Source organism: Podospora bellae-mahoneyi, chromosome 3, assembly GCF_035222275.1.
Source record: "Podospora bellae-mahoneyi strain CBS 112042 chromosome 3, whole genome shotgun sequence".
In the NCBI taxonomy this organism is placed as follows: Eukaryota; Fungi; Ascomycota; class Sordariomycetes; order Sordariales; family Podosporaceae; genus Podospora; species Podospora bellae-mahoneyi.
In genome coordinates this window covers 895,114-921,420 of record NC_085882.1, presented here as the reverse complement: position 1 = coordinate 921,420, position 26,307 = coordinate 895,114, and the positions used below count along the sequence as shown (strand labels likewise).

The 26,307-nt window shown below is 52.3% G+C and overlaps 6 protein-coding genes across 6 annotated transcripts; 5 read left to right on the top strand and 1 right to left on the bottom strand.

Moving 5' to 3' along the window:
* Positions 1-245: 245 nt before the first annotated feature.
* On the top strand, positions 246-3,536 carry QC761_301980 (uncharacterized protein). Its single transcript, XM_062877345.1, has 7 exons — positions 246-441; positions 464-1,265; positions 1,323-1,463; positions 1,535-1,838; positions 1,903-2,416; positions 2,490-2,975; positions 3,045-3,536. The coding sequence occupies exons 2-7, from the start codon at positions 1,160-1,162 to the stop codon at positions 3,324-3,326; spliced, it is 1,833 nt and encodes a 610-aa protein (XP_062733174.1). The 5' UTR covers positions 246-441; positions 464-1,159; the 3' UTR covers positions 3,327-3,536.
* Positions 3,537-4,113: 577 nt separating this feature from the next.
* Positions 4,114-13,180, bottom strand: QC761_301990 (Type I Iterative PKS). Its single transcript, XM_062877346.1, has 9 exons — positions 12,482-13,180; positions 12,339-12,425; positions 12,221-12,278; positions 11,303-12,162; positions 10,610-11,216; positions 7,600-10,551; positions 5,774-7,542; positions 5,387-5,716; positions 4,114-5,337 (listed from the first exon to the last, which is right to left on the bottom strand). Exons 1-9 carry the CDS (start codon positions 12,659-12,661, stop codon positions 4,495-4,497), a joined length of 7,686 nt encoding a protein of 2,561 aa, XP_062733173.1. The 5' UTR covers positions 12,662-13,180; the 3' UTR covers positions 4,114-4,494.
* Positions 13,181-14,091: 911 nt separating this feature from the next.
* QC761_302000 (uncharacterized protein) lies at positions 14,092-15,881 on the top strand. Its single transcript, XM_062877347.1, has 2 exons — positions 14,092-14,851; positions 14,919-15,881. The coding sequence occupies exons 1-2, from the start codon at positions 14,494-14,496 to the stop codon at positions 15,602-15,604; spliced, it is 1,044 nt and encodes a 347-aa protein (XP_062733172.1). The 5' UTR covers positions 14,092-14,493; the 3' UTR covers positions 15,605-15,881.
* A 262-nt stretch (positions 15,882-16,143) lies between these two features.
* Positions 16,144-18,110, top strand: QC761_302010 (uncharacterized protein). The gene is made up of 4 exons (XM_062877348.1): positions 16,144-16,450; positions 16,525-16,775; positions 16,839-17,001; positions 17,070-18,110. The coding sequence occupies exons 1-4, from the start codon at positions 16,325-16,327 to the stop codon at positions 18,036-18,038; spliced, it is 1,509 nt and encodes a 502-aa protein (XP_062733171.1). The 5' UTR covers positions 16,144-16,324; the 3' UTR covers positions 18,039-18,110.
* A 1,757-nt stretch (positions 18,111-19,867) lies between these two features.
* On the top strand, positions 19,868-21,990 carry QC761_302020 (uncharacterized protein; the record flags this gene model as incomplete). The annotated part of the gene is made up of 3 exons (XM_062877349.1): positions 19,868-20,193; positions 20,276-20,459; positions 20,509-21,990. The coding sequence occupies 3 exons, from the start codon at positions 19,868-19,870 to the stop codon at positions 21,988-21,990; spliced, it is 1,992 nt and encodes a 663-aa protein (XP_062733170.1).
* A 405-nt stretch (positions 21,991-22,395) lies between these two features.
* Positions 22,396-24,274, top strand: QC761_302030 (uncharacterized protein). Its single transcript, XM_062877350.1, has 2 exons — positions 22,396-23,419; positions 23,488-24,274. The coding sequence occupies exons 1-2, from the start codon at positions 22,506-22,508 to the stop codon at positions 24,224-24,226; spliced, it is 1,653 nt and encodes a 550-aa protein (XP_062733169.1). The 5' UTR covers positions 22,396-22,505; the 3' UTR covers positions 24,227-24,274.
* Positions 24,275-26,307: the final 2,033 nt, after the last annotated feature.

Sequence of the window (26,307 nt, the reverse complement as noted above, 5' to 3'; positions counted from 1 at the left end):
CCAACGGGCAGATCTGAGCAAGCAAGCTCAGAAGACGTCTGCGAAGTTCATATGAAGCACAGGCTGATAATGATGAGAGAAGAGTCGTTGAGGTAATCGGCATCCGCTGGAGAAATGCAGGCTGCCATGCAACCAAACATGCAGCTGCAGGATGGCCGCTTGTTGGGTCGTGGAGCCAACATGCAGCGAACATCTGCCATCTGCCATCTGATCTGCTGCATGAACTGGCGCGTTGATGGCGGTTGGGGACGATTGCTGCTTGTGGAAATGCGCGGCGTCCATGTCTCGCTCAGCGGCAGTTGCAAGCTGAAATGGGCAACTCCAAGCATCAGAAAACAGGAACAGCCCAGCCCAAAGTGGACAGGAGCAAGCATGATTCAGTTCCCACTTGGGACGCCCAGGGAGATCCCAGTCTGGGATCTGGGGATGTCGATCAGAGCCGCTAGCGGCCTAGATGGTGAACGCACGCACTCTTCGGTCAGGCTTGGAGCGCAACGGCCCGAACAAAAGGCAGAGGGGTGCTGAAAACCAAATGATCGATAGGTATCTCTCTGTTGAGATGCGATACCTGGGTCTACGGCCCAGCACCCTGGAAAGCGATGGTCCCAAATCCCAGACAGCCCCCACACCCCCCCCTCACCCCCTCCCTGTCCCCCTCAAGCTGCCCACCAGAGAATAGTGTACCTAGCTGTGGGGATAGATACTTGCTCCGATGGGTTCGCGGGAGTGGAGTGTTGAGAACGGGTCCAAAGGGAGATCGGTGGCTGGATACCATGGCTAGTCTTTCGATACAATGATACACCGCTCTCTGCTCTACCCTTTGGTCGGCCGCCATCGCCGATATGTATGTACCGTATGTAGGTATGATTACGGCAGGGCAGGCAGGTGCAACCCATCTTGGAGTCGGGAACCTGCATCTGTCCAGAGTGGGAAGGAGAAGATCTCTCGTGCCAGTCTGTGACATCCATACCCGTCGACCTTGTATAACTGGGCCTAGAGAACCCTGCATCTGTCAAGGCAGTTCCCCTCCCACTTCTTGCACAGTTCAGATTGCATTTGCTCACTGAACACCGGCCGTCTTGCTTCTACAACCCATCTATTCTCTCCATCTTTGCCCGTGCATAGACACTGCCAACCTACCACCCACTAGGTGCTCACCATGACTGCTGCCCGTCGCACAAGAAGTGCAGTTGGCACGACCGACCGGGCACCACGGCAGCTCCCCGGATCCGCCTGCGAGGCATGCCAGAAGCGCAAAGTACGATGTAAGAATTCATGTACACCAATCCAACGTTTCCGTTTCGTACTGACCAAAACCCCAGGTGATAGGAAAAGTCCTTGTGGGACTTGCAAAGATGGCGGTCTCGTGTGTGAAATCAACAACCAACGACGACCACGGGGCCCCAAGAAGGGCGAACTCAACAACCTTCGAAGTCAAGTTGGTGTGTGTTTAAATCGTGTTGGTGTGTACTATGGCCTCCCCCTCCCCATCGCCATGTCGCTTCTTGCACATGATGCTGACTGTGCTTGATAGTGGCTCTGGAACGACGTCTCAGTCTTGATCCCACCGAAGAAGCGTTGACCCTCGCTACTCAGTTTTCAGAAGCCCCGCCCGTGCCCGAAATGCCATCTGCAAGCTCGGCCTCGGATCAGGACTTTTCGCAGTTTCCGTCACCATCATGTCAAAGAAGGCCTTCCTGGGAGAGCGATATCCATATCGCCATGTCTCCCATGACACCTAGCTCCCTTCCGATGGGCTTCTCGACTTTCCAGTTCCCTCCCTCTCCCCAATCCCCACCGAGATGCGCATTTGTCGATGATCTGATGCGAGCGGATCTGTATGTTCTTACTATTTCCCCCAGACACTTCTTCGATGTGGCTCCTGACCTGAACGTGTTGCAGTGACCAGCTGTATTTCGACCGGGTCCACCCGAATGTGCCCATCTTCAGCCAGTCGCGGTATTTTGCCAGATCTCGGCAGATTGCCATGATGGATGGGGCGAATTACTTGCTGTGTCTGCAGTATGCCATGTGGACATTGGCAATGTCGTTTTCGTCGCAGTTTGAAAGTTCGCGGGATCTCTTCTACAAGGAAACCCGCCATATGCTCGAAAACCTGGATCTCCACGAGGACGACATGAACACGGTGCGGGTGGAACAAGTGCAAGCGTGGCTTCTGCTTGCCTTCTACGAGTTCGCACGGTGCAACTACCGGCGTGCCTGGATCACGGCCGGCAGGGCCTTTAGGCTTGTCCAACTTGCACGGCTCCACGAGGTTGATATTTCGGAGAATGCGGCTGAATGCGACGACGCTGTTTCAAGGGAGGAAAAGCGTAGAACATTCTGGGTTGCATATTATCTGGATCGGCTTCTGTGTATAAGAAACCGTAGGCCGTTGACGCTGATCGAAGAAATGGTAGGTTCCGTCACCATCCCTGCGCATCTTGGTGATCCTCATCTCCGAACCACAACTAATAACATCATGCCAGATCTGTACCAGACTCCCGTCTTCAGACCTCGCCTTTCAGGGTGGCAGTCCCGTTCAAGAGCGGTTTCTGGAAGAGGTCTTTGCATCCGGGGACCACAGCCTCTTGTCGCCTCTGGCCGAGTCTGCCATTTTGCTCACGATATTTGGTCGTGCAGTATCGCAATGCCAGGCCCAACGAACGCAACCGACATATGCAAGCGCATCACTGGAGTTATGGATGCGTCACGAATGGGTCAAAAACACGCTGAGCTCGTCTTTGCATTCGTTGATGGTCAACCACCCAGTCATCTCAGCAACAGAACCGATGCTGTTCTTTTCCACCATGATGGCGCACGCCGTCAAAATCTACATGTGCCAGATTGTCGAGTCCACATCCCACGAGGAATCATGTCGACCCAATGTGGTAGAGTGCCAGAACCAAGCCATGCACGCGGCAAGGGAGATCGCGAGACTGGTCAAAGCCCATGAGCACATCCCCTATTTCAAGGTGAGACACACTTTTTCTCGAGCACATGGCATCATCAGAACACAAACTAATGCATCTTCCACGAGATAGGCCCACATTTTCCTCCCGCTCGCCATCTTTTTGGCCGGGTCAAGGCTCATGGCACATCCAAACCGTGTGGTGGAGAACATGCAAGCACTTACGCCGCCAGGGTCTTCATGTTATCAAGGGATGGAAGTCAAGGACGACATCAATGCCGAGTTTCAGTGTTGCATGAACGCGCTGAGGAGCATGCAGAGCTTCAACAATCTTGCACGCGAATACTTGCTTGTGTTGGAGCCACAGGAGACGTTTTCACTCACTGCTTTTCAGGGGGCTTTTCTCTGTGAATAGGTATATAATATTAGGCTTTGCAATATGTGCGAAGGGACACCCAACAATAAGATATCCGTCCGTCATCATGCTGAGAGTCTGCTCCAATGTCCTGTATGGTTGTTTGGCAATCCACCGCACAGCCAGGGGCTCGGGGATTCAGGACTGGTATGGTTGCGTGTTGATTCGTGAGCATTCAAGACAGATTTAGATAGGGACATAGAAAGCCCCTTAAAAGACACTTCATGATGAATGAGATCTTGCCTGATGATGCGACGATGCCAACCCCACCTATTCAAGCTCAACCATGCGTAACATGATCGACACCCTTGCTTGGTTCGCAGACAGCCCGCATCAGTTCGTACCGGCTCGTTGGTACCCAAGACATCATCGTAAGCAACACGTCGTCATCCTATACTCATCCAGGGCAACATTTCTAATCAATCTGCCTGGCATATGTCGTGATTTGGAAAAAGTGCGAGAAAAAAGGGGTGGTCAGCAACGAACAAGGTGGAATGATCAGCATATTTCGCCAACAAACAACACTTGACCATGGCGTCGGATTTGCTGATACCACCTCAAAGTTGTCAGATTTCGACAAATCGGGGCACATCGTAAGTTTGTGCTCATCGCCCGGGCGTGCCGGCAGCAAGGATGGCCAGATCACAACTCAACATGCTGCAAGCATGATCGGGGCGTCGGGGATCTGCAAGATGATCGACAAACGCAGCTCCACTGCCAGAGCTGCTCAGCTGACAGACAGTTCGTGAGTCTGGTGTCAAACGACCCGCAATGGTGCACGTTGGGACAGGAAACGTTTTGTAACCATTCGCTATCAACGGGCTGGCCATCAAGGTACCCAAGGTACCCAAGGTCCAACCAAGTCAGAACTGGTGCAAACAAGATCTCACCACCCCACAGTCGAAGCAAGGAGGAGCAATGAGAATTGGTTCAAGATGCCAAACCAGCCAGTTGGCTCAACGCGGTTAAAAATCCCAAAAAACCATCCAAGAACTCCATGATCCGGCTTTCCAAAGCAAACAACCAAACCAAACCACATAGACAATCCAACCAAAATGGTACAAAAACTACAACCAACATGAAAAATTACAAGAGAAGAGAAAACACACAAACACACACAATACTGACAGCAAAACAATGTAGCCAACCCGCCGCAACAACATCGACCTTAACCACTCAGAATGGCGGTGTCGACATGACTACTCCTGGCTGCTACCGCCCCCGCTAGAGCAGTGATAGACGGGCTCTGCATGATATCAAAGATCGACAGGTCTGCCCCAGCCTTCATGGACAGCATGTTGCGGAGCTCCACCGCAACAAGAGAATCCACACCATAGTCCGTCAACGACTTCGAGGGGATGATATCGTCCTCCGGGATCATGAAAATGTCCACCAGCTTCTTGGTAATCCCGCCCACCACAGCCTCCGCTGCATCGTCGAATGTCGAGGCGGATGATAGCTTGCTCGCCAAATCACCAGATCCAGATTTGTTGGACATCTGGCCGCCCTCCTGTTCCATCTTCTGGTACCGAAGCTGCGAGAAGCGCGCGTCCCGCCGCAGAGGAGAGTCCTCTGTCTGTCCCTCTGGTCCAGTGTTGATGCCGAGCATGAGGGCTCCCGCAAGGGGGGTCGCGATCGCCGAGTCGATGGCAGCAAGGATCTCGCTCTCGCGCAGACCCGTGAAGCCATGTCGCTGGAGTGCTTCGATGGTTTTGGCAGACTCTTTTTCTTCCGCCAGATACCCCACAGACTTGACAATGCCTAGATCGATGGAAACCGCTGGTAGACCACGCGCCACTCGATGCTGAGCAAGTGCATCCTGGAAGGTGCCACCAGCTGAGTAGTTGGACTGACTGGCAAAGCCAACAACGCCGACAAGTGAGGAGAGCATGATGTAAAAGTCGAGATCGCCCTCACCAGAAAAGTACTGGTGCAGGTTCCAACTGCCGTGCAGCTTGGGATGGAGGGCGGCATTGTGGTCCTCAAGAGTCATGTTGTCCAGGACAGAGTCCTGTGATGAGGTTAGCAACTGCTGTGTAAATGAAAAAGACTTCTCATACCTTAAGCTGCATTCCGCCGTGGACGACACCCTTGATGGGTGGTGCTCCGGTTCTGGCATACTTTGCGAGCGCCCTGTTGAGCTCCTTCATGTTGGATATGTCGCAACCAAGTCCCACGACCTTGACCTGGTGACCAACAGCGCTGATAAGTTCGGTCTGAAGCTGATCTGCCTTTCCAAAGCTATCTGCACTGCGAGACATGACGGCGATGTGTTGGGCGCCATGTTCCGCAAGCCAGTGACACACTGATCGCCCAATACCGCCAAATCCACCGACCACAAGATACGAAGCGTCAGTGCGAAGGCGAGCGTTTAACTTGCGCGGGACAACCTGGAGGGTAATATTGTCAATGGCCGTGTAATATCATGTGAAAAGGGGCCAACATACCGGAACCATGGTCTCGTCATCGACGGCCAGCACAATCTTTCCCATATGTTTGCCAGCTTGCATCAGGCGGAAAGCCTTCTCAACATCAGAAAGGGGTAGGACTGAGATGGGATAGACTGTATTAATCTCCTTCTCAGCAACCATTCGCACAATGTCCTTCATGATCCGGTTGGCTTCCATTGGTTTGCACTCACCCAGTGCGATGACATCGACACTGGAAAAGGAAACCGCTCTCGTGAAAGCTTCCATTCCTAGACTGTTGTTGAGCTCAAAATCCTTTTTCCCAATCTCGACGAATCGGCCAAACGGTGCAAGGCAGTTGAAGCTTGCCTGCAGTAACGTCCCAGCAAGCGAGTTCAGTACCACGTCCACTCCCTTGCCACCGGTCATCTCCTTGACACCAGAGGCAAAAGACACATCACGGCTTGAAAATATGTGATCGGAATGGATACCAAAGTGCTCCATAACAAACTTGCGCTTCTCCTCTGAGCCAACTGTGACAAAAACCTCGGCCCCAACCCGTTGGGCAAGCATCACAGCCGCCTGACCAACACCTCCCGTGGCCGAGTGAATGAGAACAGTCTCGCCTCTCTGAAGTCTGGCATTGTCGTAGAGAGAAACGTAGGCGGCCACAAACTGAGTGGGAAGCGAAGCAGCCGTCTCAAAACCCATGTCCTCAGGAATGTGAACGGCACTGGTCCAGTGAATCCTGGTACGGCTCCCGTAGTGTCCCCTCAGCAGCACTGAGACACGATCCCCAGGTTTGTAGCCATTCGCAGCAGCAACAGAACCGACTCGAGTGACAACACCTGAACAGTCGTATCCCATGACTCGAGACTTCAGCTGACCTATCGCAACCATCACGTCGCGGAAGTTGACACCAAAAGCTCTGGGCTCAATTTCGACAAAGTCCTCGGGCAGTTCTTCGAGTGCGCTGGCATCATCATCAAAGGCGAGGGTGTCGAGAAGTCCAGTCGTACCAATGGTGAGACGCAGAGGGCGGTCCTGTTGTATGAATGGCTCCAGTGGATGTACAGACTGCTCGGCTGGGCGACGGAAGACATTGTTGTTTCGGCAAACATCCTTGATGTATCTGGGAACTGAAATGACACCATTTCTCTCTGCGAACTCAAAGTCGGAAGCAGCTTCGAGGTCTGAGTAGTTGAAGAAGCTGCGGAAGACTTGGGTGATGGAGCTCACTGATTCTGCGGAGCAAAGGGGTCTTGTTGGGTCGAGGTCCAGAGTCCCCAGCCGCTTGCCAACATATTCTTGACGAAGGGATCGGAGAAATCCGGCCGCAAGGCCAGCGTGAGGTGTTTTGAAGTCCATAGCCCCACCTTGAGTTAGCCATAGGACGCCCTTGGATCTCGTGAAAAGCGTCTTGAGGCCCTCGAACTCTGTGCGATCGGCACTGGCGAGAATGGGGCTTTCTGAATCATCCACAAAGATACAAACTCTGTTGTCATCGGCAGTGACAGAGTCCAATGAATGTACGGTTGGCACCGTCCACGTAAGAAGACCAATAGAAACGCCGAGTTGGTCAAGCCAGGGGTTCGGCGTAGTTGGGTTGGCTGTGACGAAAGCAATGTCAAAGTCGAACTTGGGCGGACCGGTGGCAGCCGTCGACATCATGACACTGAATGCGTAGAGATCGTCATCGTCACAGTCTCGGATCTCAGCGTCGATTCCGGAGAAACCTGTGCGGTTGAGGACGCGGTCCCACATGGGGATTGTGAGTGAAGGGCTGAACTTGCGCTCTTCCTCTTCGCCTACAAGCAACAGATATTAGCACATATTGGGTGAAAGAGACAGAATAGGGAACTTACTGAGCCACCAGCCTGGAAGAAATCCAAAGACGAATTGCAAATCAACTGGGTCCTTGGTTGTCTCCATCAGGAATAGCTTGCCGCCAGGCTTCAAGAGTCTTCTCACATTCGCCATGGTGTTGTTCATCGACTTTGTGGCATGAAGAACCTGGCATGCTATCACCACATCATAGCCCCCCTCTTCAAACCCTTGCTTCATTGGATCCTGCTCGATGTCGAGCTTCTTGTACTTGACCACGTTGTTCCAGTCCTGGAATTTCTCTTTGGCAGCTTCGAAGAAACCAGAAGACACGTCCGTGAAGTCGTATGAGCCGACATTGGGGCCGTTCCCTTCCTTGCTGTTTCCAAGTCCCTGCAGGATATGGCTTGTCGCCCCCCCAGTTCCCGCCCCGATCTCAATCATCTTGGCTCGCGGGTTTTTCTGCGCGTAGAGCCTGACCAGCTCTCCAAGTTTCGCATTGGTTCGTCCCCATTTGAGAGCATCCAGATAGTAGCGAGAGAGCAAGTCCTTTTCAAGCATCACTTCCAGAGCTGTAATCTCGCTGCGAAGGATTGGCACAATATGGGGGCCCAGCTTGCATACCATCTCGCCGTTGGTGCTGCCTGACTTGACTTTCTCAAACAATGTCAGCTTTTCTTTGAGCGGAGCCTTGATCCACCGGCTGCTGTCAGGGGCAAGCTGATTCGTGCGGGCTAGCTCAGCCTGATGCCCCATCCAAATGTAGAACTTCCTCTGATGCCGTTCCAACCGTTTGATGTCAGCTGCCGTGAGCTCAGCCAGAGCGTCGTGAATGAAAAACAGACATGCTTGGCGTAGATCCATCAAGGTGTCTCTCTCTTGGTCCGAGATATGACTGCTGAGATTGTCCTTCAAGTATGCCTCGTTGAGAAGGCCAATGTCCGGAACCCATTGAGTTGTAGTAAACTTGTCTTGTTCCCATGAGTCTGTCTGCTGAACCGGGGCGGTTCCGATGGATTGACAAACGAAACCGTCAATCGTGATAACAGGCGCGATCGACTCAATCATCTCATTTGCTGGGCTTTCAAAGACCGTGAGCCCCGTTGTCATGGATTGGTTGTCGATGTGGCTCAGGTTGGTGTAAGCCTTGAAGAAATGTCCAGCCTGGGCGTTGATATCATGGGAGACCCAAAGCTTGCTGATAGTCTTGGGCACTTTGGGCGTCTGTCGAACATTGCTGGAATCGGGGATGACAGTGTAGGCAGCTTGAAAAACGGAGTCGAGCGTGGTGGGATGGACGACATGGTCGTGTTGGTGGTGCTTGGGCATAGTCGCTTTGGAGTCGGCCACTGTGAAGGATGTCACAGATTGCTGACCTCGAGTTCGAATGCTCTTGATGTTTTGGAAGATGGGCCCGTGGCAGATGCCACCTGATCGCAGGCCAGCATACATGTCTTGTGGGCTGACCCGGGTTCTGTAGGCGGACTCGTTCATGGGATGGGCGAGCTTGAACCCATGACCCGGCAAAGCGTTTTGGCAAAAGCCCATCTCATCCCCAGATGAGTGCTCGACCGATATCAGACCTTTGCAATGGTCCATCCAGATGTTATCTGAGCTGACAGACTGCACGTTGAACTCCGTCCATCCCTTAATGTCCAGGACCTTTTCGCTGCATGGTCGAAGTGACAACTGAAGCTCGATGCCGTCAGCTGTCTCGGGCACAACCAGGGCGTTAAGGATGTTGATATCTCGCAGTTGGTAGCCTAGAACCCTGCCCTTGCGCCCTTGCCTCGCTGCGTGTTGGGCCATGCCCTCGATGGCCATCGAGATGTAACCGGCTGCTGGATAGATCACATTGGATTGGACAACGTGGTCCCTAACCCACGGAATGTCGCTCATGCGAACAATGTGTCTCCAGGATGGCGCACTGAGATCTGTTCCGAGAACAAGAGACCCAAGAAGATCGTGAGGCGGTTCTTGGCGATGGCGAAGGGCCTTGTTGAATCGTGGCTCGATCCAATAGCGGGTTTGATGATTCCAGGGGTATCTGGGAAGATCGTGAAGCACCTTGATACCTTCTCGGCCATAGGGCAAATTGACAGGTGCAAGGTTGACTGGGTAGCCCTTTTGGATGAGACTGCTAACGAGTGTATGCATGGTCTCAACCGCATGCTTCTTTCTGACGAGGCAGCTCTCGTATGGAATGACAACGCCATTGAACTCGTGCATGCGTAATATCTCTTGGATGGGCCCGGAGAGAGCCGCGTGTGGACCAACCTCGATCACCATGTCGACAGACAACTCGGCGCCGGGGGTGTCGAAGCACATGTTGCGGAATGCGTCGACAAACTGAACGCGTCCTGTCAGACTGCGTACCCAATGAGCAGGGCTTCCAATCTCGCGGGCATCCTCCATGCGTGTTCCAGTCGACGGCGACGAGAAGATGAAGTCGAGATGATCCTGCGGCGACCGAACCTTCTTGTCCATAGCGCTGTGATAGGCTTCTGCAACAGCCTCCATATGATGCGAGTGCCAGGCAGCGTCCACCTTGAGGCGTCTCGCAAAGATATTCTCCTGCTGGAACACCCTTTCGAGCTGCTCGAGACCACAGACATCGCCGGAAAGAGTAATGGAGTTGGGACTGTTCTCGCAGGCCACGACGACCTTGCCGGTGGTGGCACGAGAGAGAAATCGCCGACTGTCCTCGACTCCAAGCCCCACTGCCATCATGCCCCCCTGACGGGCAATCTGACGATTGCTCTCCGAAGCGAGGCCTCCACGCGCAAAAGCGATGGCCATGGCCGACTGGAGATCGAGAGCACCGGCCGCATAAGCGGCGGCAATCTCTCCGCTCGAATGGCTCGTGACTGCTGTGGGGGTAACACCCCAAGCCCGGAGCAGGTTTGTAAGGGCGATCTGGACGGCAACGCACACGGGAGTACTGTAGTCCAGCTGATTGACCTTGGAGGTGTCGGCATCTCGGTTTAGCTCCTCTGTAGAAGCACGCGTATTAGAAACCTAGCATTTCCAGCACGAACGGAGAAAACATACCAATCATGTTCCAAGTTGCCCCGAGTTTCTCTAGATGCTTGTTGCAGTCGAGCAACGCGGCCTTGAACACGGGGTAGACCTCAATCAACTCCCTGCCCATCGCCCACCACTGCGCGCCCTGGCCATTGTAAACAAATCCTACCCTGGGAGAAGCGATTGCTGCCTTGGCAGGCTTTGCCTTTGGGGAATCGAGAATCTTGATCAGGGCCTCGACCGTGTCAGCAGAAACCGATGTGACCCACGGGAACCGCGAGCGACGGTGGCCCAGAGTGTAGGCAAGGTTGTCGAGGAAACCATCTTCATCCGTGATCTTGGTGTTGAGCAAGTAGTCCTTGAGATTGGAGACCATGGCCTGGGTAGCTCTCTCATCTTTGCCACTCAAGACGAACACTCGGCGCCGGGGCAGGTACTCGAGAGCACTGCTGCTCCGTCGTGACCGGCTGCTGGCATTGTCGAGATTGGCAGCCTGCTGAAGGCGTCGGGAACCAGTGAAGGAATCCAAGTCTTCCATGATAACATGAGCGTTGGATCCGCCATAGCCAAAATTGTTGATAGACGCACGCCTCACGTCCTCCTTTCCATTCCAGGGCTCGAGTTCAGTGGGAACCTGCAGGGGAGAGAAGGCGCTGATTAGCATTTATTTCCGTGTCTCGGCCAATTGATGCCGGGAAGGCCCACGGCCGGATCACTCACCTTTAACTTCCAGTCGTCCAAACGCAGCTTCCCATTCGGCTTCTCATAGTTGACACTGGGCGGGATCTGACCCTTCTCGAGCGCCAGTGCGACCTTGATGATGGCCGCAACTCCGCTTGCCGTTTCTGTGTGGCCGATGTTGGTCTTGACTGATCCGATTCTCAATGGGTCATCGCTTGGTCGAGTGTCTTGGAAAACCGACGAGATGGCTTTGACCTCGATTGGATCGCCCGTTGGTGTGCCGGTTCCGTGGGCTTCAAAGTAGGTCGTCTGGGAAGGATCAAGGCCTGCCTTCTTGTAACAAGCGCGAATAAGGGCCTCCTGTGCCTCGCCGCTGGGTGTGGTGATAGTTTCCGTCTTGCCGTCCTGGTTCACGCCTGTCTCCCGGATGATGGCCCGGATCGGATCACCATCCCGCAAGGCATCGTCGAGCCTCTTGAGGATGATGGTGGCTGACCCCTCCCCGCGGCCATATCCATTGGCGCGGCTGTCAAATGCATAGGACCTGCCATCCTTGGAGATCAGGGTCATCGAGGACATGGTCAGGAACATGTCCGGGTTGAACATGATGTTTGCACCGCCCACAATGGACATGTCCGATTCACCGGTCCGAAGACTCTGGCATCCTTGGTGCAGCGCAGTCAAGGTGGTCGAGCAGCCCGTGTCGACTGACATGCTCGGTCCTCGCAGATCGAAAAAGTGTGACAGGCGATTGGAGGCCATGGCTGCCCCTGTGCCCATCAGTAGAAACCTGGGCAGGGCGTCGGGGTCTCTGATCAGACTCTCATGGTAGTCGCGAAAAAATGAGCCGGCAAAGACAGAAGTGTTGGAGCCGGCGACATCCTGAAGGGTGATTCCAGCTTAGACAACAAGTATGGGTTAGTAGAGAATGGGATGAGCATTGTGGGGCAAACCTACCGCTTTCCAGTGCCTCATATGTGGACTCCAGTTGCAGTCTGAACTGAGGATCTAGTGCCTGTTTCATCCCGTTAGTTTGCTCCTTAAAAATGGCGAGCGACAGTCATGTCTGACTTACCGCTGCAGTCTCTGCCGACAAATTAAAGAAATTGGCGTCGAACAAGCCGACATCTTCCTCGAGGAAGTGGCCTCCTACCACATTGGTCTATTTCAAAAGTGTGAGATTGTATCCCTCTTCTGAGAAGATGAGTTTGAACTGACCCCATTGAGCTTCTCAAAATTTGGATGAAGGAACCCGTCAATGTTGAAGCGGTTTTTAGGAATCTCCGACCATGCGCTGCGGCCTTCGGAAACAAGTTTCCAGAGCTTCTCTGGACTGTCGACGTCGCCAGCGAACCGGCAGCTCATTCCGACGATGGCGATGGGTGTGTTGGGTTCCATCTTTGCTTGATACACAAAGTCTGGAAGGAGTGAAGGGTACCTTTAATCGTTCAGGTAGATGAGTCAAGATGAGGGGTGGGCTTCGGACTCAAGTGTTGTTGAAATACCTGATGAGAATAGGGTTGGGAAACAAGAAGACGGATTCAACACGGTGCAAGGACGTCGCACATGTCGACTCTATATAAAATCTCTTGACGACAAGCTCAAAACTGCTGCATTGCCATATTCTCCCTGAACCCACCGCCCTCGTGCAAGTTGATGGGCGAGATTGCCACGATTTCAGCCGTGATAGGGAGTTTACAACATCCAGTTCCACGGAAGGGATGAGATACTCCGGGCAAGCAACACTCAAAAACTCCGAACCACCTTTCTCTAACAGCCCATAATTCGAGAACCGCAGTCTCGGGCTAAGACAAACCCAACAGCCCGATTCAAATCGAATTCGCGCTTCATTTTGGCAATATCACATATCATGATGGCTTTGGGAAGGATCATTCTTGTGGGCGATGAGATGTATGCCCCACTTTGACTGACTCAGCAGTAGATAAGGGACTCGGGGAGTGAGACCTCGACCAATGCTTAGCAAATTTGTTACTCGTGGGCGAAAAGATGCTCATCGTTGAACGGATTGGCATTGCGAAAGTGGGAATCTTGTGGCCCTCGACTTTCTGTGTGATGGTCAAACTCCAAACTCGGCGATTGTACCTTCCGGATAGGCCGGCCGGCGACGCTCCGGATGGTTGTGCCCCGACCCGCCGAGAAACTCCGGGGGAGACCCACACAGTAAACTCCGAAAGTGGACGACGTGGGACGGGAGATCAGTCTACCCTGGGCGATCAGGAAAATGTATTTCTTGCTCAGTCAGCACTGTTGGACTCTGAGACAGTTGGGGGGTGCTCGGGAGCTGTTGGTGAGACGTGCAGTTTTGAGGGCTCCGATCCGGCAATGATATGTTGATTTGGTGAAACCCTGCTGCAGATCTGCCGGGCAACGTCAGCACAATGGCGTTATCCCTCATCTTTCTTTTGTTTTTTCGGCTGCAAGTATTACCTTGTAAGACGGGTGGCCACCTATCGTGCTGGAGAATATCTTAGGCTTGAGACCAGCACTATATCTCAAGGCCGCAAGTAGGCGTGTACAATCGGAGAATATTACTCCGCTTCTACACTTACTCGTCAAGATGTTCCACACAGAGGGCTGCGGGCAAAGAGGCTCTCATATTGTCCGCGGCAGGGGCAGGTGCAAGATCCAGCAGGTGTCACTATCGCAGCTGAAGCTGGGGAAGTGGGAACTGTCTGTGAATGTATGTGATTGAAAGGCATCTGAGTAACATAAGGGACCGCCCCCGACCAATCACGGATGCCGTCGGATACCGGGTGATGATCTGATGGTGGGAGAGGTAACACCCGGTGTAGTGGTCGGAGACCCGCTGACAAGACCAACGTTTCTGCTGAACAGGAAATGATCAGTGAATCCTTTTCACGGTCAAGGAATGGTCTCTTTTCAGGTTCACAGACTTGCAGTGTGTATCTCGGTGCCATTCCCTATTTGCTCCTCTGCTGCAGGCAGAGCTGCCGTTGGTAAATCCTCAGTAACTGTTGACGGACTGGCCTTCCGATTCCCTCAATGGATATGAGAAACCCCCTATTCGCCGTGCTCTACGACACCCTACTTCAGATACAAACCACGGCACTGTATTCTTCTTGATAAGCACCGATTCCCAGATCGTATCAGGTCTCGGACCGACCAAGTCAGCTCAACAGAGGACGCCTTTACAACGGCTTTTCGCTTCTGGATGCCACTGGCAAGCCCAAAAAAACCTAATAGCCAAGATGGTGTCCTTCAGCCGGATGCAATCGTCAAATACACGCATCATAGAGGTGCTGCCTGCAGGTCTCGTAGCTGTGTTTGTCGGCGGGACGAGTGGCATAGGGGAGACAACCATGAAGCAGCTCGCCAAGAACACCGTCGAGCCTCGCATCTACTTTGTGGGCCGGTCTACAGAGGCTGCTACTCGAATCGTGGCCGAACTTCACGACCTAAACCCAGCAGGGGAATATCACTTCATCCAGGCCGATGTATCGCTTCTGCACGCCGTGGACTGGGTCTGTCGTGAGATACAGGCCAGGGAGTCCGTCGTCAATCTTTTGTTTCTAACGCCAGGGGTCGTGTCGACGAGCCAGGGTAGCGGTAAGTCTTGACGCGGCATCTCGAGCTTGTTCTAGATGGCTTTTGGAGGCTGACTGCTTGGTCCCAGATACGATCGAGTCCCTGTACTACCCCACGGCAGTGACCTATTACTCCCGGATTAGGTTTATCGTAAACCTGCTCCCACTTCTTCAGAAAGCCTCCCATCTTCGGAGAGTCGTCACTGTGTTTGGCGCCGGCAAGGAGAGCCTTCTAGATGGCGATGACTTCCCCCTGTTTCCAGGGAGGTACCACCAGGCCGGGCCCTTGCAAACGATAGACCACGGCAGCCTCAGCACAATGATGACACTGGCACTGGAATCTCTGGCCTTGGAAGCTCCCAACATCAGCTTTGTCCATTCCTTTCCCGGCTTTGTCAAAGGTTCGTCCACCAACAGCAGTCCCAAGACCGGCGGAGTCATCCGCGCTGTATTCAAAGTCGTCGGAGCGCTCCCTCTTTTCGAAGCTGGGGAGAGGCATCTATTCTTGGCCACAAGCGCACGATTTCCAGCAAGAGACGGGGTACATTCGAGAATACCGACAGCGGGCGTCAGGCTCGGACAAGGGGTTTCGGTCGCTAGAGGGACTGACGCGAGGGACGGTAGCGGGGTCTATTCTGTTAATTTCGATGGGGAGTCAGTGGCGTTCAAGGTGCAGGATACACTTCAGCAGCTAAGAGACAGAGATATGGTCAGAAGAGTGTGGCAACATACGATCAAGGAGTTTACCAGGGTCACCGGGTCAGCATTCGTGTAGTTGCTCCCGTGGATTACCAATACCCACCACGCAACCTGGAAGGGGTGGGGATGGGACAACAAGGCACAGACGGGGCTATCATGTTCCACCGGGCCCCTGTTACCGCCTTCACCCAGCTCAAGCTGGCACTTGAAAACAGGAGAATACTGGAAGTGAAACAAGAGTTGGAATATGGGTTAGGGATTCCCGAGTTTTTATATGTGTGTAATTCGAAGCCAGAGACGACAAACATTCTTTTGGGCGGTGTTTAAATGCTACTTCACATGTATCTTGGCAATTGCAGGAGCGTTTATGTTCCACCATCCCCCAAGGACAGGACTACCTACATGGTACCTGAGATCGGGTACCTTACACTGAGACACCTAATCCAGATGCACTCGTAGCCAGCTGGCGCTTGAACATTGTAGTTGCCTGGGTCCATCATATCTTCGCCTTCCGTCATAGAATAACACTCCCCAAGCAGACGGCTGACTGCGCCCTAATAAGTGTTCATGCAACAAGACACCATTCGAAATGCCTAGCGACCTGCTCCTTCCTCCCATGCCAAATCATTTCAGAGGCAGGCCCGTGACGCGATTTCTTGTTCGGCTATCCCGTGGTAGCCCATCCTGAACCAACGTTTTCCAACCTTCACCAATCCTACTAATTCCCTATGGTTGAACCAGACCTTTTGCATCCGCATTACCATCCTATACACTATTGAACACGAGGTGGAAGCCGATGCCATCAAGCTCTCGTACGAATAATATATCAGCCACAGCAGCAGAAAACATGACCTCACTATCTGCTGTCATTGTTCGACCGGACCCAGATGCCGGACTGTCCGAATCCGAAAGAGCTGCCGTGGTATGTATTGAGCTCTCGATGATGCCAGTTCCGAGGTGTATTTGGCTGCTAAACACCGTGTTTTGCTGCTTTAGGACCGCAAATTGGTCCGTCGCCTAGACCTCGTCCTCCTGCCGTGGCTCTGTTTCCTCTACCTTCTTGCCTTTTTGGACCGCACCAACATTGGAAATGCCAAGATTGACAACATGACGAACGATATTATCATGTCTAACCTCGGTTACAGTGCTACATTGATGATCTTTTTTGTGGCATACTCGGCTTTCGAGCCCGTTGCAAATGTTCTGCTCAAGCGGATGCGTCCCTCAATATTCTTGCCCCTGATCATGTAAGCATGAGCCTTCATTGGTTAGGTCTCGAGATCTGAACAAGATTTTGACCGTGCGTGTAGGGTCGGCTGGGGTGGTTGCATGACCGCCATGGGCCTTGTGAAGAACTGGAGCGGGCTCATGACAGCTCGATTCTTCTTGGGCGTTTTTGAGTCAGGGTTGTTTCCCGGTGTCAATTACTTCATCTCCTGTTGGTATCGGCGGGATGAGGTTGCTCTACGTGCTGTGAGTAGTCCCCTTCATCTCCATCGCCCAATGGAGCGCATAAAACCTGACGAACCGTTGTGACCCAGGCGCTTTTCTTTTCATTCGCCGCCCTCGCCGGGTCGTTTGGCGGTCTCCTCGCGGCGGCGATTTCAACAATGGACGGTATCGGCGGCTTCGCTGGCTGGCGCTGGATCTTCATCCTCGAAGGCGCCCTCACCATTGTTGTTGCCATCGCCTCATTTTGGATGGTGCAGGACTTTCCTGACACGGCAGAGTTTCTCTCGGAAGCCGATCAAGAGCGCGTCCTCCGCAGGCTGGACCGGGACAAGCAGAGCTCGGCCCATCATGAAAACTTCAAGATGCTCTACGTTTGGCAAGCCCTCAAGGACACGAAGACCTACCTTGCTATGGTGGTGTACATGGGCCCCATGATGCCGCTTTATAGTCTCAGTCTGTTCCTCCCTACGATTATCTCGAACCTATCATTTACCGACCCTTCCCAGATCATCAAGAACCAGCTGCTCAGCGTCCCACCTTATGCTGTTGCAGCTTTGGTGACTATTGTGGTCAGCGTGTTCAGCGATAGACACCGCAAACGCGGTATTTACAACATGGGCCTCGCCTGCGTTGGCATCTTTGGCTTCATCCTCCTCGTTGCCTCCTCCAATCCAATTGTTCAGTACCTGGGGGCATTTTTTGGCGCTGTCGGCATCTATGCTAGCATACCACTCACCATTGCGTGGGTGGCCAACAACACGGAGGGATCCTACAAACGCGGCATTGTTTTGGGATTGGTGATCGGGTGGGGTAACCTCAACGGACTTGTATCTTGTAATCTGTGGTTCGGTGCTCCACGTTTCCTTGCCGGCCACATTACCGTGATCGCGTATATGGCACTGTTTCTGGGTGGTGGAAGCTACATACTCTGCCGGTATTTGTACTTCCAGAATCTCGACCGAAAGCAGGGACTCCTTGATCATCGCCTGACGGGTTTGACGAAGGCGGAGATTGGGGATTTGGGTGATGTCAACCCAGAGTTCCTGTACACCTTGTAGAGAGACTGTCTGACTTTATCCTAAGGGATCAACATTTATAGCACCTTAATGGGAATTTACACGGTTAGGGAGGATCAAAGAGTGTGCGAGAGATGATGCTTTTACATCGTATCACTTACGACCTTCTAGAGACAATGGAATGAATTGTTTGTCTAGAGATCAGAGGATTCCGGCAAAGCGGTGGATTACGCAGCACTGTGCCTCAGACCTGCCGATTCTTGCCCTTCACCGAGGACCGTGTCTTCCTTTTCGTCATGTCAAGGCGATGATGACAAAAGGGGATAAGGATCGGCTGCTCAGGACCCCGGTATTAAGTTCAACGTATGCCAGGGGAATCCGTTTCTGTGCTGCTCGGTTGGGTTGCTTCTAAATTTGCCGCTGCGCTGCAACCCTCTCTTCCAGCCCGTTGGTGTTGATGCACGTCAGCACCTACCTTGTAGACACCGTCGGGCTCAGTTCTCTGCTTCTCCTGGTTTTTGCGTATACTCAAAATGGCTGCATGCCGTGGTACTATGAAGATTTGCATGCTTTGCTTGGCACCGCAGCCTGATCGGCATCTTTGTCATGAATCTTTTCATCTCTTGAAAAAAGAAGGTTTGTGGGGTTCGAGTTGAGGTGACGTTAGCCCTCGGAAATGCAATTGCTTGATGTTTCCGTCGTACATCATTAAACCTTCAGGCGATTGAGCTTCAACCGATGCTTTCTACTACTCGTCGTAAATTTAGACAGTCGGGTCCAGATGGGCGGGTAGAGGTGCACTGGAGTGCCATAAATGGACTGGGACTTCTCCAGATTTAATAACTCTGGTGCCAGCGAGCTGGACCAACCACTTACCCAATGGAACCTGCCTCGGTTGCGCCACCGACCTGCCGAAAGTGAGCTATACAGAGCTCCGTCGAGCCATTCACGAGAGCTCAACCTGATCTACACATCTGCCGGCAGATATTTCTGCGCGCGTTTCTCCTGAACATCAGCCAAGAGTGAGCAGCGGCGTCAGCAAACCGCAAGCACACCTCCCCTGACTCTCTTGGCCACTCACTGAGTTTGAATTTGTGGTACAGTAGGCAAACAAGCTGGAATCTGAGTGCAAAAAGACCTCGGAAGGATCCATTGCATGTAGCAGCAGTTCGAATAAGGTGACATACCACACAAACAACTGGGCTTGTCCCACGACCTCACCTTTCATTTATGACGCCGCACACCAACACCCACACGCCGTTCAAACTCAATTGAAGACTGTAGCACCTCCAACTGTTCTGGTTAGGTGGTAGGTTAGGTATGGAGGGATGGTATATATAGATGGCTTCTCCACCCCTCCCGCGTTTAACCTTCTTTGGCGAGTTGATCGAGCTGTGAGGCCCCTTTTTGTACATACCTTGCATACATTCATTCAGGTTCTCGTGAAGGAAGTCGAACACCGCGACGATATCACGGGCTTCCACTAACACAGAACATCAAACCATGTTTCTTTGATTCGTTCCGGATTTCATTTCACCAATTCTGCATATTTCTCATCGTCGGCGTCTATTGGGCATTGCAAGTTCCCTTTTTTCCAAGTTGTAGGTGGCTTCGACAACTGCGTGACATTTTCCCAAGACTGACCCACACCTCTCATCAAGATCTTTTCCAATTCCACCACCTGAAGCTACTCCCAAGCACCAGTGGCATTGACTTCGCGCTCGAAAATATCCTCCATCTCGTCGATCTCGCCGTTTCTCCTTGTCCCAAACGACATGTTTTAACACAAACAACAACCGTCTCGATTAGAGTTTCTTCTTTCTATTTTTGTTACTGAAGATACCCGTCCTTTTCTTTCGTCCGATCCAAAGATGCCCGTCATCCCGTTTTTTCTAGCCAACACCACGACCCTCGACTCGGTCCGCCCCCTGTTGATTTTGACCGAGGAACAAACCGATCTTTTGGTGACAATCGAGCGGGCGCTGGGGTCTGTCTCTCTGGCTGCCGTCACGCTAGTTTTCGTGGCCTTTGCTTTGTTCCGTTCTCTTCGGACGGTTCCCAATTGCTTTTTGGTGTGCTCGTCAGTCGCGAATGTATTCTCATCGGTGGCTACCCTTATGACTCAGGATGGCCTAAGAACGGCTATTCAGGATGGGGACAAGGGGTTGTGCAACGCACAGGGATTTCTATTTCAGATGTGAGTTTGCCTGTTGTCTTGAGTACTGGTCGGGTAGGCAGGTGGATACCATCCGTAGGTACTAATCAATGGACTTGAACAGGTTCTTGCAGTCCAATCCATGGTGGTCGTTTGCTATGGCTATCAATGTGCTGATTGTATTTCGATATGGTGCCGACCCGGGACACTTTAGGAGGTGGTGGTGGGTATACTGCTCGATCTGTTATGGTGGACCAGGAATTTCTGCCGGTATTTTGCTCGCCCTGGGCTACTATGGCAATGCTAGGGTAGGTTGGATCGCTCTGATCCAGTCCAACGAAGCTGACAAACAATCAGATATGGTGTTGGATTGATTCCTCACATCAAATGCTACGGATCTACACCCAGTACCTCCCAGTCTGGATCTGCATCTTGGGCACTCTCCTGATCTACCTAGGTCTTGGGATCCATATATTTCGATCCCGAAACGATGTTGACACGAAGTTTCCTCTGAGAGCAAGCCCCGAACACCCACCCATCCTCCAACCCATACCGCGCGACAGGAAGTCCTTTTTGTCATTGAGCGACTGGCCTCTGTCCCCATTTACTAGTAGCGCCCTGTTTCCAGAATCGCCCGACGGTACACACCCCCTCGCGCCGATGCCTATGACTGTTACTCGTGCGCAGTCTAACCACACCCGAAAGAGCCGGTCTATACACACCCGCCCAAGCCGATCGATCCGAACCCAACAAAGCCGGTCTACAAGAGCTGCCCTACCAACCAGGGTAGCCAGTGCACCGTCGAAACGAAGCTCAGTTTACATGCGTGCCTTTGGGCTCAACCCCCGCCGAGCTCCCTCCCCTCCTCCAACTCTTAGTGAACAAGACGGAACCTTGGAACCTCGAAGGGCGGAACCTCAAAGTGTGAATGGCTTAAGGGAGATAATAAGCGCATTTACCATCGACGACCCAGTCAAGCGGTCATATCTACTGACTGCGGGCCTCTCCGCCTTTGCAATTCTGGCCACATGGATACCAAGCAGCATCTTTCGCGTCAACCAGATTCTCCATGGACACACAAACTTCCCAGCATACGTAGCCTCTACCGCTGCGTTATCAATCCAAGGGGTCTGCAACTTTCTAATCTTCTTCTTGATCAACAGACGGACCTGCGTATCTTGCGTCAGGGACAGACTTTCCACACCCCAGCAGTCCCGAATGTCGGCCTCGCTCGATCATGGACAGAGATCAAGGCCACTGACGACGGTCCATGTCGGAATACAAACCGAGCTCCACCGCGACATCATTGGGCTGGCCGAGAGCGCGGATATTGCCATCGAGACCAAGAGCATCAAAACCCTTCCTGAGGTCACCGAGATATACCAGAACAATGACATCCTTACCCACCCACTGCCGTCGCGAGAAAAGGACGCCCAGGGTCCAGCAAGCACAACAAACCTCGCGGCGACGATGACCACCCCACCCACAGCGCACCTGAAACCGCAACCATCTAAGCGCTCCCTTCGTCCAATCGGCCCAGTGCTCAAAGAGAAGCTCTCATCCAGCAACATGAGAAGAGACCTCACGGTTCGAATCCCCTGGCGCAGCCCAAGTAGAACAAGCAACTGGAGCCTCTCAACAACGGGAAGGAACAAGAAGGACGAGGAAGGCTCAAGGGAAGGGGAGTCCTCCCAGCGAAGCTACAGCTGGGACTTCTTGGACATTGGTCTAGAAAACAGAGGCAACATTTTGGCTGCTATCAGCAGCAGGGGAACACCGACCGGGAGTGGTGGAAGTCCGATAACGCTCCACAGCAGAGGAGTTTCGTCGCCTTGCTGATGTTATTTCTTATCTTACAGATAGCTCGGCTACAGCTACTTATTAATGTCGATCCATTGGTATCCGTTTGCTTGGGCCCAAGACGCGCAAAAGCTTTCAACAATGCACTCATGATCAATTCCATGGTTCCTCTTGTGTGATGTTGGAGTTGGCGTTCTGGTGTGGCCAGGAACAAAGGAGTTCTGAACAAAATGCCGAAATGGGGTTGACCCGAGCCAACTCGCCAATGGCTTTGTTGACCGGTTGCAGGATTTGAACAGGACGGCAGTCCTTGTCGGCACTGGCATGAACACCGCATTGTATGGAAAGGGAAAATGCAAACAATCCACACTCTAAGCCTCACGGGAGGGTCGTGACGTCGATGCATGCATCACCTCTTTGTCTGCGGAGTACATACACTCGAGGCTCGAATCTGAACACCGAGACCGACCTCTCTAGCTTTTCGCTTTCCCCGTGCTTGCGCTTTCATACCTTTTTATCGTTCCCCTAGTAGCACCACTCTTTCATCCGTCAAGATGTCCCCGTATCGTGCGTGCTACGACAGTTCCTTTCGTCCGCCGTCGCCCTCCTCAGGGTCGACCGATGATGAGGACTATGAAGCCTATCTGCAGGCTTCTCCTTACAACAACAGATCGTATGTTTCGAACAAAAAATCAGTGTCTGGAGGGAAAACAACGAGTACGACGTACAGAAGCCCTCCGCTGGATACCTATGAGTTTGAAAGACAGCCCTATCCTACACCAAGGACCCAGGCCCGAGAAAGTCCCTCGACGTCCGACTCGGATGAATCAACCCCCTCGGATCCAGAGTATGATTCCAGACGGGGGGGTTACTCTCGAGACTGGGACTCGGACCCGCCCGACAACCGCTTTGAGGAAGCCAAGCGCCTTGTCTTCTCCGTGCTTCTTTGGGTACTAGACACTGCCCTCAGTGTACTGCAGTATTTATGGGAGCTTCCATTACGGGTACTCCGCGCGATCCGTCCTTGGGCCCTGTACCCCCTCCTATTTGCCTTATCAGGTGTATTGATCTATGCGACTTTGAGGCCCACGATTCCTTATATCTATCGAGAGATCAGGGAGGATCTTTTGACCTCGGTCCCTTACGGCAGGACACGAGATAAGCTCTGGGCTTCCCACGAACCCGGCGTTTTCGACAACATGGTGGCTTTTCTATGGGGAGGCAGGGCTGAATCGGAGAAAGACAGAGGGCCGGAATACCTGAAGATGGTGGAAAGCCTGCAAGGGGGCTTTGTAGCCACGGCCCAGATCTGCAAACAAGTATTTGTGGAAAGTGCAGAGATGTACAAGTCTCACGATTCTTTCAAAGAACTGTGGCGTTTGGTGTATAACTCGGATTGGGAGAGAGGCAAGATGGCTGGTGAGGAGTTGTGGGCAGTCTGGAAAAGGATGGCTTTGGAGACAAAGGCGTAAGTAAAAAGTCTCTTGGGAACCTTGTTACTATCATGGAACAGGAGCTGACCAGTGCGTGTTCTAGATTGATTGGTGATTTCCAGAAACGAATACGGCTTTTTCACACAAAGATAAAAGAAGAGGACTTGAAACTCGTGGACTTGGCCCACCAGTTGAAGCAGCTGAAGGCTCTGAGGCCTTCTGAGGAGGAACTGGCGGCCGGGAAGAAATCTATATCGCCAAAGATCCTCCGCTCCAGACCTCGAGGTACAGCTTTACCGACCGCGAAAGTCGATAATGAGGAGACAAAGAAGGAGACGGTGGAACTCGACGAGCTAGGAAGACGCCGGTTGCGGGATTTGGTAGTAACGAATCTGGACAGGACGCGATCATGGATTTCGGCCGCGAGGGTCGATCTTAATATATTGATGAGAGAACTGGAAGTCCTTCTAAGGGGGCTGGAAAAGGCCACCTCCATCGTCTTCCACATATACCCGGAGAGGTATTATCACGACAGGGTGGAGTTGGCTATATGGAACAGGCTTCTCACGAAGGCGCGCGAATCTGGCTTGAGTGACAAATCCGCAGAAGACCTTAAAGAACTGCCCAAACACATATTGAGTGCACAGGAATGTATATGGTTAATGGTCACCACGCTGGGGAAGTCTTCGGAGGAGATTGAGCTGCTGACGAACGCTCTTACTTCGACCACTCGTAGATTGACACCTAGGTGGACTGTTGATGAAGTTGTGGGCGTGTACGCGAACATCTCCCAAGATCTGGAAGAAAGTGCAGACTTGTTGGGGCTTTCAACCTTGCCATAGTCAAGATAATATAGGTACAACGGTATATTAAATTTGCTTCTTTCTCGACTTGCCCATTCTATTCCGGTGTTTGGATTCTACTTGTGCCTGTGTCCGGTCGCCTTGAGTGAGCTGGAAGTTGACTCGGTCGTGTCGTCGAGATTGGCTATCGTGCTGCGTCGTGGTTGGTTTGTTCCTGGCTCGAGAAGGAAGGCCATATTGAAAGCATTCAACGGTGGTACCTAATTTCGTGTAGAGATTGTGAGCATTGTTTCTTTTTCTTTCTCTGTCAAGCAGGACGCATGGAAAGAGGACAGAAATTCTAAAGGCCTTCCGAAATTCCTTTCTGGGGTCACAAACTAGGAAAAGAACAAGGTTTGACCGATGAATAGGTACGCCATAAAGATGGCCAGCCTACACCCAGCCTGCCCGGACCACGTCCTGTCTGACGAAAGTATCTGAAGAGTTCCCAGGTCATTGACAAAGGGTAATCGGGTGTGCCCCAAGAGGCCGATACACGAATCCGAGCGCCTGGAAGCCCTAGCCACTCTGAGCACCCTGTCTGGTTACCCCTTCCTCCCCTAGGACATGCCACCCCAGACATAAAGGATCAAAAGCATGACCTTCTTCCAATAATCAGAAAGACAGTATTGGTGGTTCAATGGTCAGGGCGCAGACTCCTTATTCTGCTACCTGAGCAGTGACGTCGCTAACACATTCTACCTGAACGGGGTTCGAATCATGGAGGTCAGCATTCTTCTCACTTACCTCGCAGTACTCTTAGGAGTGGTGTTTGGGTGGCTGCGGCTGGGAACGACTTGCTACATATTTAGGATTCTCGATTAAGGGGCCACGTCTTTGGGGTATCACCTTGAACATAGGTTCTTATCTCCTCACATCTTGTCCTTCTGCATCTGGTGGTTGAGCAATCGGCACTTGGTTCTTTCCTTTTTTCTCCCAATCCTTTTGTTACCAGGTTGTTTAGTTAAGGCTTATCATGATTACGTGCACGGGCTAGACAAGATTTCACAGGATAGCTGCTGTCTTTTCATCGGACTAGAGATATCTCAACAAGGCGTTGGACACGGGCATGGATGAAGCCCACAATCAAAGCTGTGGTGGGTGATATTTGGACTCCACCTGGAGTTTGGAGTTGCTTCCTGTATTTTTTTCAGGTCGACAAAGAAAGGCACTGGTTAAATGTACCTACCCTTGGCCTTTATGTTTGTCTGTTAGAGTTATTATCTGATTGCTTTAGCTATTAGATAGACGTAGGTACAAACTTAAGCAACCGTGAAACCGGACACCTGTTGAGGCTCTTCGGTGTTACACAAGTCATGGATGGGTGGTGGCTATGGATTCCATTTAATTACCAGGCTGAAGGCCAACGCATGATTTTTTGGTGTGCCTTGAGCTTTGCCAACACCTGATTTCAAGCGGGCTGTGCCACAGGTCATATGAACTTGGGATCGTGGGACTGCATCACTGTTCTCTCCCAGTCATTTTTTGGTTGGAGGCCAACCACGCTGCAAGCCACCACAAGCGGCCGACAGCGTCATTTACACGCCAACTTTATATTCGCCTTGTACATCCATTCTTCAATTTCTGTTTTGGTCACAGGTCAAGCGGTGGAATTTACGTTCTTCACTTCAGCGTTTCCCACACAATGTATTGTATACCAAGTACCCTCACCTCCTACGGGCGAGCATGTGTTGTCTGCGTCATGAATATGCTGCGGCCTTGCGCCTATATAATACTTCGGTGAGACTCTCACCTGACAAGGTGACCAGATCCCATTGCGAGGCAATAAAATGACATGGCTCAATCCGCATTTGTTAAAGAGTGCCAGGCTTGCTGAGTGATGAGGTGAGTGAGGGCTATATAGTAGAAACCGATCGCACTCAACCCCCTAACTTTGAACGGCAATTTTTCGAATCTGCCTTTAAATTTTGGATTTACGCAACCTACTTTACATCAAGGACAAGCAAACTATCCACTCGCACCGACAAAGTTAAAATGTGCATCAAATGGATCGACTACTACCGTTGCGGGCACGAGTTGGCGACAGATTACCACAACTGCTCCCGCCGTCATCTACACAT